Here is a 15,936-nt window from a genome sequence, read left to right as displayed (position 1 = left end):
GCGCAGGCTCAGCCTCCGCCATATTAAAAATGGATAGATCCTTAGGCTGTGTTGAGGAGAAAAAGCTTGTTTTTATGTGGATGTAGATATCTTAAATGTTTGTTAAAAGCCCAAACAATAAGGATGTCTGTGAGAAACTTGAGCTATAAGTAGTTCTGGACGCTAGTTGAGACGAAGATAAACGTGGTATCCTTTTTTACTTCCAGATGAGTCACTACACGTGCGTAAAATTCTGTAGCTTCGTTTGGCACTACGCTTCGCTAGCGGGGAGTTTTCTGACATTCCAAGGAAGCTGTGGAAACTCGTGGGAGGCTATGATGGTGTCTTTTGTCGTGTTTGTAAAAGTTAACATCTATATAAGCTATTAGTGTTCCGAAAAAACCAGTACTCAATTCTCAAAATTAGTTTACGATTTAATCTTCAGCATAACTCTGCGATACCTCTTCCTGTCCCCAAGTCCAAGTTAATCTCAGCAGCTTGTTTTCTACCCACAGTTAGTGAAATGTTTAATTACTTTGCTTATTTCCTTGTTTTAGATGTTTTTTCTTCCCCTCCATCCTCCCAACTCCACACTAGAGTCTAAGCTCCAAAACCTAGGAACCAGTTCTGTGTTCCTTGTTTATTCCTGACACCCAACACAGAGGGTCAATAGTTTTTTTGTTTGTTTGGTTTTTGGCCTGGAGTGGAGGGGGGAGGGGAAGAGTAGCATCACAGCTCACCTTTCCAACTTCCATCTTAAATCACCCTGAAACTTTGGATGTGTGGTCATCGTTGCTTAACTACTCCCCCCTGGTGGTTGTGTTGTATTGCTTTTTGCCTGGGAGCTGAAATTAATCTAAAAACAGCCCAGTGATCTCTATCTTGAAATCGTTCTTGACTTCCTCCACTCTCCAATAATGATTCCTTTCAGGTGTCTTTAAATGTCTGTAGGTGCTTCTATAACTGTTACATGGCATTGTACTTATGTATTTGTTTGCTTGGAATTTTTTCTTTCCACTGTAAGCTTCAGAGCTCAGGACACTCCTCTGAGTTGTGTCCTCCCCTTACAGTACTGTGTATGGCAAATAGTTAAAAACATTAGAATTAGCGAATCTACACCCCTGCAGTTTTGATGTTAACTTCCATTTGAAGAAAATTTGTTTTTAAAATCTTCTTACAAAGTAATTTAGGATAAAGTATTCTTAGTTCCACTCTCGTGGGAAGCTAGAGATCTCTTTTCTAGAGGTGGCACATAGCCGCTCTGTATTGGAGTGAGCCGAATATGTTGAAATTAGTTATAAAAGCCCAGGACAAACGTTGACCAGACTTCTTGGAGAGGAAAAATACGCAGGAGAGGTGTATGCCAAAAATTTTTCTCTCACTGCCACCCCTACCCTTTTTTCTTTCCACGCCGTCTGTGGCTTGGAAGTTTTGGAGGGGCTAGAGTCGATTTAGCTTGGGAAGAATTTCCCAGGATTTAACTGGAGAACCGGCGAGCGTGCTTTGCGGCCTCCGGGACGGCAGGGGGCGCCCCGACTACGCAACCTTACACCCGGCCTAGTGGGGGCGGGGTCGCATTCGTCCGTTGGGGAAGGGCGGGCGGAGGGCTCGGCTTTAGAGGCGGAGTCGGGTCTATTCGGCTAGTCACAGTATTCCGAAGCTGGGCTGCCGTCGCTCTCTCTTCTGCCCGCGAAGAGCTTCTCTAGGGCGGTGTGCGTCTTCCCCAACGCAAGCCCGCTCTCCCGAGTAAGCCAAGTCAACCACTGGTAGGAAGCGGGCCTGGCGGGGTGTGGTCGGGGGGAGGTGGTGTCCCAGGGTTCGGTTCGCGGCCCCGGGGCGGGAGCAGGGGCAAGGGCAGGGGCTGGGCTCCCTGGAGGTGGAGGTCTCACGGCGGCCACGCTGGCTGCGGAGCCGGGCTCGCGGGGTTTGGGAGGGCGAGGGTTCTCTGCTAGGTGAGGTCTCGCAGACGCCGGGCTAGGGGCGGTGCCCGAATTACAGGGTTGAGGTCGGTTCTCAGATACTGGTCGGGGTTTCGCAGCAATTCGGCCGGGGACGTGGGTTCCGGGGGTTTCGCTGCTGCTTGGTGGCTCGGGGACGGTGCCTCAGTTACGCGGTCTGGACTCCGGGGCCCTGGCAGCCACCGCCGCCTTGGGTGCTGTGGAGACACGGTTGCCTGACGACGCGTTGACGCTTCTTAACGGGGCCGCCACCCACAGCTCCCGCGTGCCTTCCCTCCCCAACAGCCGGCTCTCTGCTGCTGGGCTAAGCCTTCTGGAGCATTTTCCTTTATTGGGTTCTGGGTATTGGTTCACGTTTATAGAGTGTCCGCTCGACGCGGTTCTCAACGCTTTGCTTTTTTTGCAAGTGAAATTTATTCAATCAGCACAGCCCTCTGAAGTTGGTGCTGTTAATACTCTGTTTTCCTTAAGCTCGAATCTCTTCTAATTGCCTTCATTTTATGATTGGTGTCTGGAATTGGGATCCAGTTTTCAGTAAATGGGGGACTCATTTCTTGAGAGCAATGGGACTCATTTCTTGAGGGAAGCTGGCTCTCAGATTATAGGATTCAAAAGTTTACCTTCACTTCCGGCAAACAAACCCAACAGTTTCCAAACACCTCGGAAAATGCTAAGCACCTAATAGCAACCCATATAGGTTTGCAAAAAGCCATATATCCTCAGAGGGGTTCTGTTTTATATGAAAGAATGGTATAACATGTTGACAAGCAAGAAGGAATCCCACGAAAACCAGTGAGATGCTGCTTGCTTTTCTGAATATTCTTTCTAGGAGGACACGGGCTCTGTGGTGGTTAAATAGGTTAAATCCCCCCGGGGATGAAATTTTAGGTCTCCTGCGTACAGATGACCTTCTGAAAGGGAGCAGATGGCTTTAAATAGGCTAAATTGAAAAGGTTGGTTTCAGCACATTTTTACTCAAAGTTCTCAGGCACGTGTGATTTATTACAAACTTTGAGCAGATTTCAGATTATTCTTTTAACATTCTGAATTGCGTTCCCACTGCTATACTGAATGGGAGGCAAAGGTGTTTGAGCGAGTGTTCTGGCAATTTTGCATAAGCCAAAGGCTAATTTATGCTGCTGTTTTTCATCACCATTAAGGATGTAAGTTGCTAAAGGCCTTAATTGTGCTTTTCTGTATTCACTCTGTCTGTATCCTAACCTTCACCCTTCCTCTCTCCCCGCCAGTTACTTGAAAGCAATATTTAGAAGGATTTATCAGAATTTGGGTATGCTCATGGAAGCAAATTGATCCTGTGGATGTCATCTGCTAGGAGAAAAGATTAAGTACTTTTCATTTGGTGGAAAGATCTCTAGATGGATGGGAAATGAGAAATATTGTTCTGGTTCACCTCCTCCCTTCTCTCCTAAGACTTTCGTAGGCTCCTCTCTGCATCCCACGGACATATGTTATCACTCTCTGCTTTTCTGTCCTCAGCCCTGTTCTCCCACTCCAGGGTCTCTTTTTCAAAGGAATATTTTCTCCTATAGCTGTAAAGATCATTTTAAAAACCTACTAAACCGGGGCGCCTGGGTGGTTCAGTGGGTTGGGCCGCTGCCTTCGGCTCGGGTCATGATCTCAGGGTCCTGGGATCGAGTACTGCATCGGGCTCTCTGCTCAGCAGGGAGCCCGCTTCCCTCTCTCTCTGCCTACCTCTCCATCTACTTGTGATTTCTCCCTGTCAAATAAATAAATAAAATCTTTAAAAAAAATAAAAAAATAAAAACCTACTAAACCTTACCCCTAGCTCCTGTCTTCGACTCTTTTGTGAATTCCAGACATATTCAGATTGTTTTCTTTATATTGCTGCTGGATCTTTTATGGGTATTTCACATCACTTCCTAACCCCAAGTCTGGCCAGATGTAGCCCTGTGACATGGGGTATTATCTTGTCTAAATCTGATGGCAGGGTTTATATTTTAAACTTTCTATCTCCCTAGCATCTGAATATTGTCCTCCTAAGAGAGGGGAGTATTTTCTATTTCTTATGCTTCCAGAATAGGGAGGAAATTTACACTTCACTCAAGAGGGAAGAAGATGGGAACATTTTCTCCTCTCTTTGTGATTGAAGAAATGGGGAGAAGAAATTGGGCATACCCCATTATTTCTGGGTCTTCTGTTTTTTTTTTTTTTTTTTTAGATTCACCAAGGCTTAGCACAATGAGTATGTTTTGGTCTGCTTATATTTCTTTTTTCTTTTTTCTTTTTTTTTCAAAGATTTCACTCATTTATTTGACAGAGAGAGATCACAAGTAGGCAGAGAGGCAGGCAGAGAGAGAGAGAGGAGGAAGCAGGCTTCCTGCTGAGCAGAGAGCCCGATGCGGGACTCGATCCCAGGACCCTGAGATCATGACCTGAGCCAAAGGCAGCAGCCTAATCCACTGAGCCACCCAGGCGCCCTGGTCTGCTTATATTTCTATCTATATGATAAAAAGGGCCTAAGTTTAAGAATTAGACTTTTTTTTTTTTTTTTTAAAGATTGTGTTTGTTTATTTGAGAAACAGCAAAGTAGGGCAGGGAGCTTGAAAGGGCATGGGGAGAGGGCTAAGCAAACTCCCCGCTGAGCAGGGAGCCTGACAGAGAGGGCTCTGTCCCAGGACCCTGGGATCATAACCTGAGCCGAAGGCAGATGCTTAATCGAATGAGCCAACCAGGCACCCCTAAACTTGTTGATTTGGATTATGATAACCAAGTGTCAATTACTGGTGATTTAAATTCCAGTGTATTTTGGAGGCTTTCTTTAAAAAGGTAATTACCGATGTATATAAGTACCATTGAAATATAATGAGTTAATGAAACAGCTCTAATTTGTTGATTTCTCAGTGTCAGGTGTGCCGTGCATTTTAATATGTGCCATTTAGTGTTTTCTTCATAACAGCTCTGAAGTAGATATTTCCATTTTACAGATGAGGAAAGTAAGAGGGAGGTTAAGGAACATATTGAGGTTGGCCACATAAGAGTCAATCAGTGATGGAATTGGGTTTCAAGTCCAGATCTTTCAGTTAAACTATTTTCTTAAGAACTTTATCTTCTGTATACTATGTATATAGCTACTGGGGTAAAAACGACTTGATAATAAGACTTTAAAAGAAGTTGTGAATGATTTTTACAATGTAGGGTGAAGGAAAATAAAAAATCCCCTTGAGGTTTCTTTCAGCTGATTTTCTTGTAACTTAATCTTCAAATTATAAATATTCTTAATCTATTAGGCTGCACTTACCAACTCAGTCTATGTGAGTCACTAAATCTTTTTTTTTTTTTTAAAGATTTTATTTATTTGTTTGACAGAGAAATCACAAGTAGATGGAGAGGCAGGCAGAGAGAGAGAGAGAGGGAAGCAGGCTCCCTGCTGAGCAGAGAGCCTGATGTGGGACTCGATCCCAGGACCCTGAGATCATGACCTGAGCCGAAGGCAGTGGCTTAACCCACTGAGCCACCCAGGCGCCCCTGAGTCACTAAATCTTGAATAATTTTGTAGTTGAAATATGTTTTATGTAAGTTGTCATATGCTTGAAGGAGTGAGAAAGGAAAAAGTGGTCATGACAGCTGGAAGCTGGGCTGTACTATCACCAAGGCCTTGGTGTTACTAGAAACTGGCTTGACACTAGTGCTTAGGCTTGTTGTTCTTCCACTGAAGATAAACAGTTGCACAGAACATCAACATTCGACAAAGCTCTGTGTCTGGGATAATCAAGAGAAAAACAATACCACTCCATAATCCTGTCCAAACACAGACAAAACATGAATGTTGTCCAACCTACAGAAAACCAAGCATCCCATCTCACAGCTGATGAGTGATGGCTGCCTCTTAACCAGTTTACAGCTTTAGATAAGGTTTCTTAAGATGTCCAGTCATAGAATTACTCTCACCTGACAGCCTTCAATCCTGAGCAAAGCTCTGTTCCCAATTCACCTAACAAGCTGCAAACACTATTTGTCTTTTCTAACACCTCCATGTTAAGATACTCCAGATTTCCCCATGGTGAGTATCAAGGATTCATTCCTTTATGTAATGATAAATAAACCGAAGTTTAACCACAGTAGTGTTCCTGGTGGTCTTTGGAGGGCATTGCCAGAAGAAAGCTTATTAGTATCTTTGATTTTTCAATTTAAAGATACTGTAGTCTAATCAGATAGTAGAACAAAATTAGAAGTGATTAAATGTATACTTATATCTAATGAATTTGATATTTTAGTTCTGGCATATAGTATACATACTGCTATTGTTTAAAAATATTACTATGGTTACATAAAATCAGTTTTAGAATTTATAGTGGATGTTAAAAGGTTAGATTAAAGGGAAGCACTTGGGTGGCTCAGTTGGTTGATCTTAGCTCAAGTTCTTGATCTCAAGGTGATAAGTTTAAGCCTTGTGTTGGGCTCCAATGCTGGGTGTGAAGCCTACTTAAAAAAGAAAAGAAAAGAAAAAAAAATTTAGACTAAAGGGAAATTTTAAGTATCTTTATTTATTTTTTTTTTTAAAGATTTTTTATTTGTTTTTTATTTGACAGACAGAGAGGCAGGCAGAGAGAGAGAGAGGGAAGCAGGCTCCCCGCTGAGCAGAGAGCCCGATGCGGGACTCGATCCCAGGACCCTGAGATCATGACCCGAGCCGAAGGCAGCGGCTTAACCCACTGAGCCACCCAGGCGCCCGGAAATTTTAAGTATCTTTAAATTCAAGAGAGAACTTCCAAACTTTGAGTTAAATGAACTGTTAATAATTGTTAAAAGTGTTATGTGGAGACCTTAGATCAGAGTGAGAGGCTTGTTACTTTTTGTTTTTTAGATAATGACATTTCTGCTTACATTTTGTATAAAATTTTGTTTCAAAGTATGTATTATTCTATCATTTTATTTCTATTGGACATAAAGTAGGGAAATTAGGGGATTTTAAGAAGTGATTTTTTTTTTAAACATGAAAATTACTGTTCACTGTTGAGCTGTTTTGAATTTTTACTAGGAAAAATATTTTGTCACAATTAGCAAATTAAAAATGGCTTAACTATGTTAACTTTTGTTGGTTTGGAATGTATTTTGTTAAAACCATATTTTAAAATCAGTGTTCTTTTTAGAAGTAAATAATAGTCTGAAGTTCATATTATGTACTATTTAATTGATATAAATTTCAACTTTTTTTAAAATGAACATGTCCATCACTGCCAGAAGTTTCCTCATGCCACTTTTTTTTTATTTTTTAAATTTTTAAAAAAAATTTTAATTTTATTTTTAAAAAAAGATTTTATTTATTTATTTGACAGAGACACACAGTGAGAGAGGGAACAAAGCAGGGAGAAGCAGGCTTTCTGCTGAAGGCAGATGCTTAATGACTGAGACACCCAGGCGCCCCTCAGCATTTTTTTTTTTTTTTTACAAGATTTTATTTATTTATTTGACAGCATGCACAGAGGAAGTGGTGGGCAGAGGGAGAGGGAGAAGCAGGCTCCCCACTGAGCAGAGAGCCTGATAGGAGGCTCTATCCCAGGACCTTGGGATCATGACCTGAGCCAAAGGCAGACATTTAACCCATGGAGCAACCAGGTGCCCCTCAACATTTTTTTTTAAAGGTTTTATTCATTCATTTAAACAGAGAAAGAGTGGGGAAGGGGTGGGAACAGGGGAGTGTGCAGAGACAGAGGGAGCAGCAGCAGGAGAGGGAGAAGCAGGCTGTCTACTCAGCAGGGAGCTCAGTGCAGGGTTTTCCATCCCAGAACCCTGGGATCATGACTTGAACTGAAGGCAGATGCTTAACCAGTCACCCAGGCACCCCAGTATTTTTTTTTTTTTTTAAATTTTAGGTAAAACTTGCTTTTCTATATTTTTATAAGTTATTGTCTCCCAAGTATTAAATTCAGTATATGCTTTTTTTTTTTCCTTTAACTCTCTTACATTTGAAATTGTTGACTAGTTCTTTCTTGTATCTCTTCTTTTCCTTCCAAATTATGTTGATTTGGTTTTCTTTATATCCTTCTTTTAAATATTCCTCTCTATTTTTTTCCAGCTTCTTCTGTAACCCCCTCAAGAGAACATTGCCCGACATTTAGTTCTGGGTCATCTCTTTTTTCCTTGTTCGTGCTCATTTCAGCTTGAACTATTACTTTAACATAATCAACTCTTAAACCTTTCCGATGTGGTGGTCTTCCCTGAATGTGTCTTTAATTTCTAAGTATCTGCTGGAAATTTCCCTTAGCATATCTTTTTAACTCCAATTTAACATATCTAAACCAAACCAGGCCAAAAAACTTCTTGTGACCCACTCCTGTTAAGGATTCTTCTTTTTTTTAAAAAAAAGATTTTATTTATTTATTTGACAGACAGCGATCACAAGTAGACAGAGAAGCAGTCAGAGAGAGGGGGAAGCAGCCTCCCTGCTGAGCAGAGAGCCTGGATCTGGGGCTCGATTCCAGGACCCTGAGATCATGACTTGAGCCGTAGGCAGAGGCTTTGACCCACTAAGCCACCAGGCGCCCCCTGTTAAGGATTCTATCCATATTTAGCTTCCAGGACTTAAAACCGTTGTCATCCTTGACTCTTTCTTTCTTGCCACACATCTAATTAGTCACTAAGTTTCATGTTTTTGGAAAAAAAAAAAAAAAGTTAAAAAAAATTCCAAGTTGAGGAATTCTAAGATGAGGAAAGAATAGTGTAAAAAAGTAATGTTAGAATAATTTCATATCCATGTGTAAAAAATTAAACCTTGATGACTTAACTGCACCATTTGCAAAAATTAACTTGAAATGGATCAGACTTAAATATAAGAGAAAACTAGAAAACTTCTAAAAAGGTAGAAGAAAGTATCTGCAATTTTGGGTTAGGAAAAGTTTCCTACATAGGACACCAGAAAGTACAAATGATTCAGAATTGATGAAAAGTGAGTTAGTGATTGAATTAATTGGACTTCATACAAATTAAAAACTTTTGCTCTTTAGAAGACATCATCACACAGATGTTTACAGCAGCTTTATTCATAGTTGCTAAAACCTGGAAATAACAAAAAATTTGGAGTACATGAGTGGCTAACCACACAATATATTATTCAATGCTAAAAAGAAATGAGCTACAAAGACATGAAAAGACGTGGAGTAACCTTGGATGCATATAAGTGAAAGAAGACCGTGTGAAGTCTATGTACTGTGTGATTCCAACTGTTTGACTCTGCAGAATAGGCAAAACTATAGAAGCAGTAAAAAGATCAGTGGTTGCCAGGGTTCAGAGCAGAGGGAGGAATGATAGGTGTAACACAGAGGATTTGGGGGACAGTGAAGCTGTAATACTTAATATAATATTTAATATTATATAATTATATTATGTAATATATTTTAATATTATGTATGAAACTGCCATAGTAGATAAATGTTATTATATCTATGTATGAACCATAGAATGGATAACACCAAGGTAAACCATAATGTAAACTATGAACTTTGAGTGCTAATGATGTATTAATGTATGTTCATCATTGATAACAAGTGTACTACTTGGGTGGGGGATATTGATAATGGGGGGAGGCTGTGCATGTGTGAAGGGTTATATGGAAAATCTGTACCTTATGCTCAGTTGTGCTCTGAGCCTAAAACTGCTCTAAAAAGTCTTATTAAAGAAAGAAGGCAGTAAGAAAACTTAAACCATACACTGAGAGAAAATATTTACAAACCATGTTTGATAAAGAGCTGGTATCTTCTATATATAAAGACCTCTTACATTTCAATAATAAAGCAATTTAATTTTAAAAATAGGCATAAGATATGAAGAGACGTTTTGCCAGTGGTTAAATACATGGATCTACAAACGGCAGATAAACACAGAAAAAGATGCTCAATATTGTAGTCTTTAAAGAAATGCAGATTAAAACCACAATCTGATACTATTACATAGCCAATGACTGAGGATCAAAAATGAAATGACTAAGATTCAAAAGCCTGAAAAAACCCAGGGTTGATCAAGATGTACTGCTGGTTGCAATGTAAAATGGTCCAGCTATGTCATACTTACAGGAACAGTTCTCCAGTTCCTCAAAATGTGAAACATGTTACATATGACTCAGTAATTCCACTCCTAGGTACATATCTAGCAGAACTCAAAGCATATGACCATGCAAAAACCTGAACACAAATGTTCATAGCAGCATTATTCATAAATAGCGCTCAGTTAGAAACAATCCAGATGTTCCATAATGGGTAAATAGATAAACTGGAATTTCTGTACAATGTAATACTGCTAGCAATAAAAATTCCTGCTACTTACTGATAGATGTAACTACAAGGATGAATCTCAAAAACATTTTTAAGTGAAAGAAGTCAGACTACGTATTATATGATCAATTATATGAAATTTCTGCATTAATCAAAAACCGTAGAGACGGAAAACAGGTGGTTGCCTGAGTGGAGTGGAGTAAGAACTGACTACAAAAAAGCACAGGGGAACTTCTTGGGGTCAAAGAGGCATTAGAAAATGTGGTTGTGGTGATAATTACACAACCATGAATTCACCAAAACTTAGGGAAACTGTTCAGTAAAGTGAGTAAATTTATGAATTTAAAAATAGTTCCAGACCTCACTGAAAAAAGAAAGGAACTCCTGAGTCTACTGATAATAAGCTGATAAAGACATGTGGAGGAAGGAAGGGCTTGTAGAATAGCATAAGTGCCAACTGGTGAATAAATATGTAGGGAGTGGTAGAATTGGAATATTAGAATTTTGTAGCCATCTTTTTTTTTTTTTTTTTAAGATTTTATTTATTTATTTGAGAGAGAGACAGTGAGAGAGAGCATGAGCAAGGAGAAGGTCAGAGAGTGAAGCAGACTCCCCATGGAGCTGGGAGCCTGATGCGGGACTCGATCCGGGGACTCCGGGATCATGACCTGAGCCGAAGGCAGTCGTCCAACCAACTGAGCCACCCAGGCGTCCCTGTAACCCTCTTGATTGAAAGATTGGATCAGTTAAGAATCACCAGTTGTTGCTACATCCAGGAAATTTTGAGCGGAAGTGTTTGCATGGTCTAAATGTATCTCCCTTTGGGCTGCATATTAGTTACAAGGGAAAGTAATGCAGAAATCAGACAGCATATAGACCAGGCAATCAAAAATAATATAACTAATGAAGGGCAAATGGACATGCGTGTCTCTAATTGTTGACACTTTGAAAGGACTCATCACCACTTAAGTAGTATTTCACCTGAGAATGCATAAATTGAATTTCAGTTAAAAAGATACAGTAGGCTGAAAATAAATAAATTGGAAAAAAAAAAAAAAAGATACAGTAGGCAAACCCCAAAAGGGGAAGTTCTATTTGAAGTGTTCATGTTAGTTGGGCCATATTAAAACAAAAAACAAAAAACAAAACAAAAAAACCAAACAGTATTATGAGACAAAGGAAGATTGTGGAAATGTTCCAGATTAAAGGAGGGTAATGGCACATAACAAAGAATTGCAGCACTTGACCTGGACTGGATCTTGAGCTGGAGGGAGAGAAAAATAAGCTTTAAAGGACATTTGACAAAATTGGAACACGGATAGTGGAATAGATACAAAAAACAGTGTTGCTGAAGTTGATAATTATATTGAAGTCTGTAAGAACAAGCTAATTCTTAATATACTCTTAAGTGTTTAGGGGTAAACATATGTAATTCATCCTCTAAAAAATTTTAGAGGAAATTGTTTATGTAGAGAGAACGAACTTGTGTGCACAAGGAGCAAAGCAAGTTGTGCAAAAATCTTGAAATAGGTAAAGAAGATACCAGGATTCATTGTGCTATTCTTTTTTTTAAGTATTATTTTTATTAACATATAATGTATTATTTGCCCCAGGGGTACAGGTCTTTGAATCATCAGACTTAAACATTTCACAGCACTCACCATAGCACATTGTGCTATTCTTTATTGTAACTTCTTTTGTTAAGTTTGAAATTACTGCCAAATAATTAAAGCACTTTTTAAAAAGGTGTTTTTTTGTTTTTTTTTTTTTAGATTTTATTTATTTATTTGACAGACAGAGATCACAAGTAGGCAGAGAGGCAGGCAGAGAGAGAGAGGAGGAAGCAGGCTCCCTGCTGAGCAGAGAGCCCGACGTGGGACTCGATCCCAGGACCCTGAGATCATGACCTGAGCCGAAGGCAGCGGCTTAACCCACTGAGCCACCCAGGCGCCCTTGTTTTTGTTTTTTTGACTTATGGATCAAAGTGTGTGTGTGAATGTGAGGGAGAGAGAAAGAGATGATAATGGTAGTTGTGAATATTCTTTTTTATATCTTTTCAGATATTTAGTATGTATGTCATAGGTTTTGGGGGCGGGTTGGAAGAGAAGCAAGCGGGCATATTTTGGCCAAGCTTATATGAATTTCTCAGTTTGGTAAGTGAAATTGAATATTGTATGTGGGCTAAGTCTGCATGTTGTTAATTATCCTAAAAATATTGTATAGCTGTGCTGATTCAAGTTTTGTTTTTCAGTATCTGCAAAATGGCTGATAATTTGGATGAGTTTATTGAAGAGCGAAAAGCCAAACTGGCCAAAGACAAGGCAGAATTGGAAAGTGATCCACCTTATATGGAAATGAAGGTAAAGTTAATAATTTTTTTTTAGCGTGTTTCATTAAAATTGTCTCTGAAGATTAGCTTTTTGTAAATGTGAAACATCCTTTTCAGTGAGTGAGAATCTTCTGTTTCATACTTTTGTTTGGGTGTCTTGTCACCGAGTCTGAGAGCCTGATACTGGACAAGATAGCGTTGATTATGAATATAGTTTTTCTGTTGTATTGTTTTATATCTCACCGTTTCTTCTGTCTTACTAGGGTTTAATTAATAATTGTTGTGCTTCATAAAATGATTAGGAGACTACTTCTAGTATGAGGAACTTTCAGAATATGATAGATACAAAAAAAGTTCTCATATTCTATGTATCTAAATGAGAAATACAACTTCAATAAATTAGTGTCTTTAAAATTTTTTTTTTAAATCTACAAAAGTGAATTTATTGAAATAGTTTATTTTGGTATATTTGCTTTTCATATTAGAATTTGTTCAACTGTTTCTGAAAACAGTGTTTGAAAAAACTTCCTTAAAGCTTTCCTAGTTTTGGTGAAAGAGTGATTTGATCCATTTAGGAAATACTTACTGAGTCTGTGCTAGGTACTATGCTAAGCTCTATTATAGCACTAATCTAGATAGATGGGGCACCTTGTCTCTTAAGCTCAATGTATTGATAAGATACAGGATATAGATTAATCTTGTTTTAATATAGTCCATTGTAATCAGAGTCCCCATATCTATTGGCTAACCTGACAGCCTTGGCTTACCTATTGCCCCATGTCTCATCTGGTTCAGCATTTGTCTTGGGCAAAGTCATGGAAAGTATGGGCATCTGGTTGACATGATAAATAATATGGTCACCCTAATTATGAGGGAATTTTACTTAAATAGATAACATTTATTGTGTGCTAGTTATGGAAGAGGCTTAATCTTTTATTCTCTTTTTTAAATTCCAGTATAATTAACATACAGTATTATATTAGTTTCTGGCGTACAATATAGTGGTTCAGCAGTTCTGTACATTACTCAGTGCTTATCATTCTAAGTATATGCCTAATGCTCTTCACCCCCACCTACCTCCCCTCTGGCAACCACCAGTTCTCCAAATTTAAAAGCCTGTTTTTGTTTGTCTTTTTTTTTTGTTTTGTTTCTTAAATTCTATGTATGAGTAAAATCGTATGGTATTTGTCTTTCTCTGATTGACTTATTTCACTTAGTTTAATATCCTCTAGAGTCATCCATGTTGTTTGCAAATGGTGAGAGTTCATTCTTTTTTATGGGTGAGCAATACTCCATTGGATGTATATGTATGTGTGTGTAACTGTGGATAAATGCTTGGGTTGCTTCCATATCTTGCTCTTGTAAATAATACTGCAGTAAACATAGGGTTGCACGTATCTTTTTGAATTAATGTTTTCATTTGCTTTGGGTAAATACCCAGTAGTGGAAATAATGGATCATATGGTAATTTTACTTTAAATTTTTTGAGGAACCTCCACACTGATTTCCACAGTGGCTACACCGGTTTGCATTCCTACCAGCAGTACATGATTTTTTCTCCACATCCTCACTAACACTTGTTTCTTGTGTTTTTGATTGTTGCCATCCTGATAGGTGTTAAGGTGTTATCTCACTGTGGTTTTGATTTGCATTTCTCTGATGGTTAGTGACGGTGAACATTTTTTCATGTGTCTGTGGGCCATCTGTATGTCTTTTTAGGAAAAATGTGTATCTAGGTCCTTTACCCATTTTTAAATTGGGTTTTTGGAGTTGTTGTATTAAATTCTTCGTTTATTTTGAATATTAACCTGGTATTGGCTAAATCATTTGCAAATACCTTTCTCCATTCGGTGGGTTGTCTTATTTTTTTTACTGTGTTATTTTAGTCACCATAAAATACATCATTAGTTTTTGATGCTTCCAAGATTAGTTGTTTATGTGCAATTAATGCAATTAATAGTGCTCCATCCAATACGTACACCCCTTAATACCCACCAGCAGGCTCACCCATCCCCCGACTCTCTCCCCTCTGAAAAAAAAACCCTTAGTTTGTTTCTCAGAGTCCACAGTCTCTCATGGTTCGTCTGCCCCTCTGATTTCCCCCAACTCACTTTTCCTTTCCTTGTTCTAATGTCTTCCGTGTTATTCCTTATGTTCCACAAGTAAGTGAAACCGTATAATTGACTCTCTCTGCTTGGCTTATTTCACTTAGCGTAATCTTTTCCATTCCCATCCTTGTTGATGCAAAAGTTGGGTATTTATCCTTTTTTCATGGCTGAGTAATATTCCATTGTATGTATGAACCACAGCCTCTTTATCCATTTGTCTGTTGAAGGGCATCTCGGCTCTTTCCACAGTTTGGCTATTGTGGGGGTTGTCTTTTTGTTTTGTTGATGATTTCCTTTGTTGTGGGGAAACTTTTTGTTTTGATGCAGTTCCAATAGTTAAATTTTGCCGAAGGACACATCTCTAGAAAAATCATGGTAAGGCCAGTGTTTTAAGATCTTATTGCCTGTATTTTCTTCTAGGAGTTTTATGGTTTCAGACCTCACATTTAGGTCCTAATCCATTTTGAGTTTATTTTTGTGTATGGTGTGAGAAAAGTCATCCAGTTTCTTTCATTCGCACGTTGCTGTCCAGTTTTCCCAACACCATTTGTGGAAGAGACCGTCTTTTTCCCCTTGCATATTCATGCCTCTGCTGCTGCTGCGGATTAATTGACCACATATGCTTGAGTTTATTTCTGGGCTTTCTAGTCTATTCTATTGATCTGTATGTCTATTTTTATACCACAACCATACTACTTTTATAATTAGAGTCTCCTGGTATATCTTGAAATCTGGGATTATGGTACTTCCAGTATTTTGGTTTCTTTTTAAGTTTGCTTTGGCTTTTGGGGTCTTTTGTGGTTTCATACAAATTTTAGGATGATTCTGTTTCTGTGAAAAATGCTGTTGGTATTTTGAAATTGCATTAAATCTGTAGATTGCTTTGGGTAGTATAGATATTTTAACAAAGTTTGGTGTTCCAGTCCATTCCAGAGCATGGAATATCTAACCATCTGTTCATGTTGTCCTCAATTTCTTTCATCACAGTTTTATAGTTTTTGCAGTATAAGTCTTTCACTTCCTTAATTAAGTTTATTCCGAGGTATTATTTTTGGTGTAGTTATAAATGAAATTGTGTTCTTTTTTTTTTAACCCGGGTTTTTTTAATTGATTTTTAAATTTTTTAATTAACATATAATGTGTTATTAGCCCCAGGGGTATAGGTCTGTGAATCACCAGGTTTACACTTCACAGCACTCACCGCAGCACCTACCTTCCCCAGTGTTCATAACCCAATCACCCTCTCTCTACCACCCTGAAATTGTTTTCTTGATTTCTGTTTCATGATAGAAATGCAATGGGTTTCTGAATAT

The 15,936-nt window shown here is 38.8% G+C and overlaps 1 protein-coding gene across 11 annotated transcripts in view; it reads left to right on the top strand.

Moving 5' to 3' along the window:
- Nucleotides 1–31: 31 nt before the first annotated feature.
- The window catches only part of CSPP1 (centrosome and spindle pole associated protein 1), a 170,944-nt gene continuing 155,039 nt past the window's right edge, over nucleotides 32–15,936 (top strand). For 8 of the 11 annotated variants that reach the window (XM_044245503.1, XM_044245500.1, XM_044245507.1 and 5 more), the window contains exons 1-2: nucleotides 32–220; nucleotides 12,438–12,546. In XM_044245503.1, the coding sequence (XP_044101438.1) occupies nucleotides 207–220; nucleotides 12,438–12,546 (123 nt within the window). In that variant the 5' untranslated portion in view covers nucleotides 32–206. Of the gene's footprint in view, nucleotides 221–1,597; nucleotides 1,746–10,907; nucleotides 10,932–12,437; nucleotides 12,547–15,936 lie in introns of those variants that run through there. The other 3 variants (XM_044245504.1, XM_044245505.1, XM_044245499.1) reach the window with 3 other exon arrangements.

Source organism: Neovison vison, chromosome 4 (assembly GCF_020171115.1).
Source record: "Neovison vison isolate M4711 chromosome 4, ASM_NN_V1, whole genome shotgun sequence".
Lineage (NCBI taxonomy): Eukaryota > Metazoa > Chordata > Mammalia > Carnivora > Mustelidae > Neogale > Neogale vison.
This window is presented reverse-complemented; position numbering and strand designations above follow the sequence as displayed.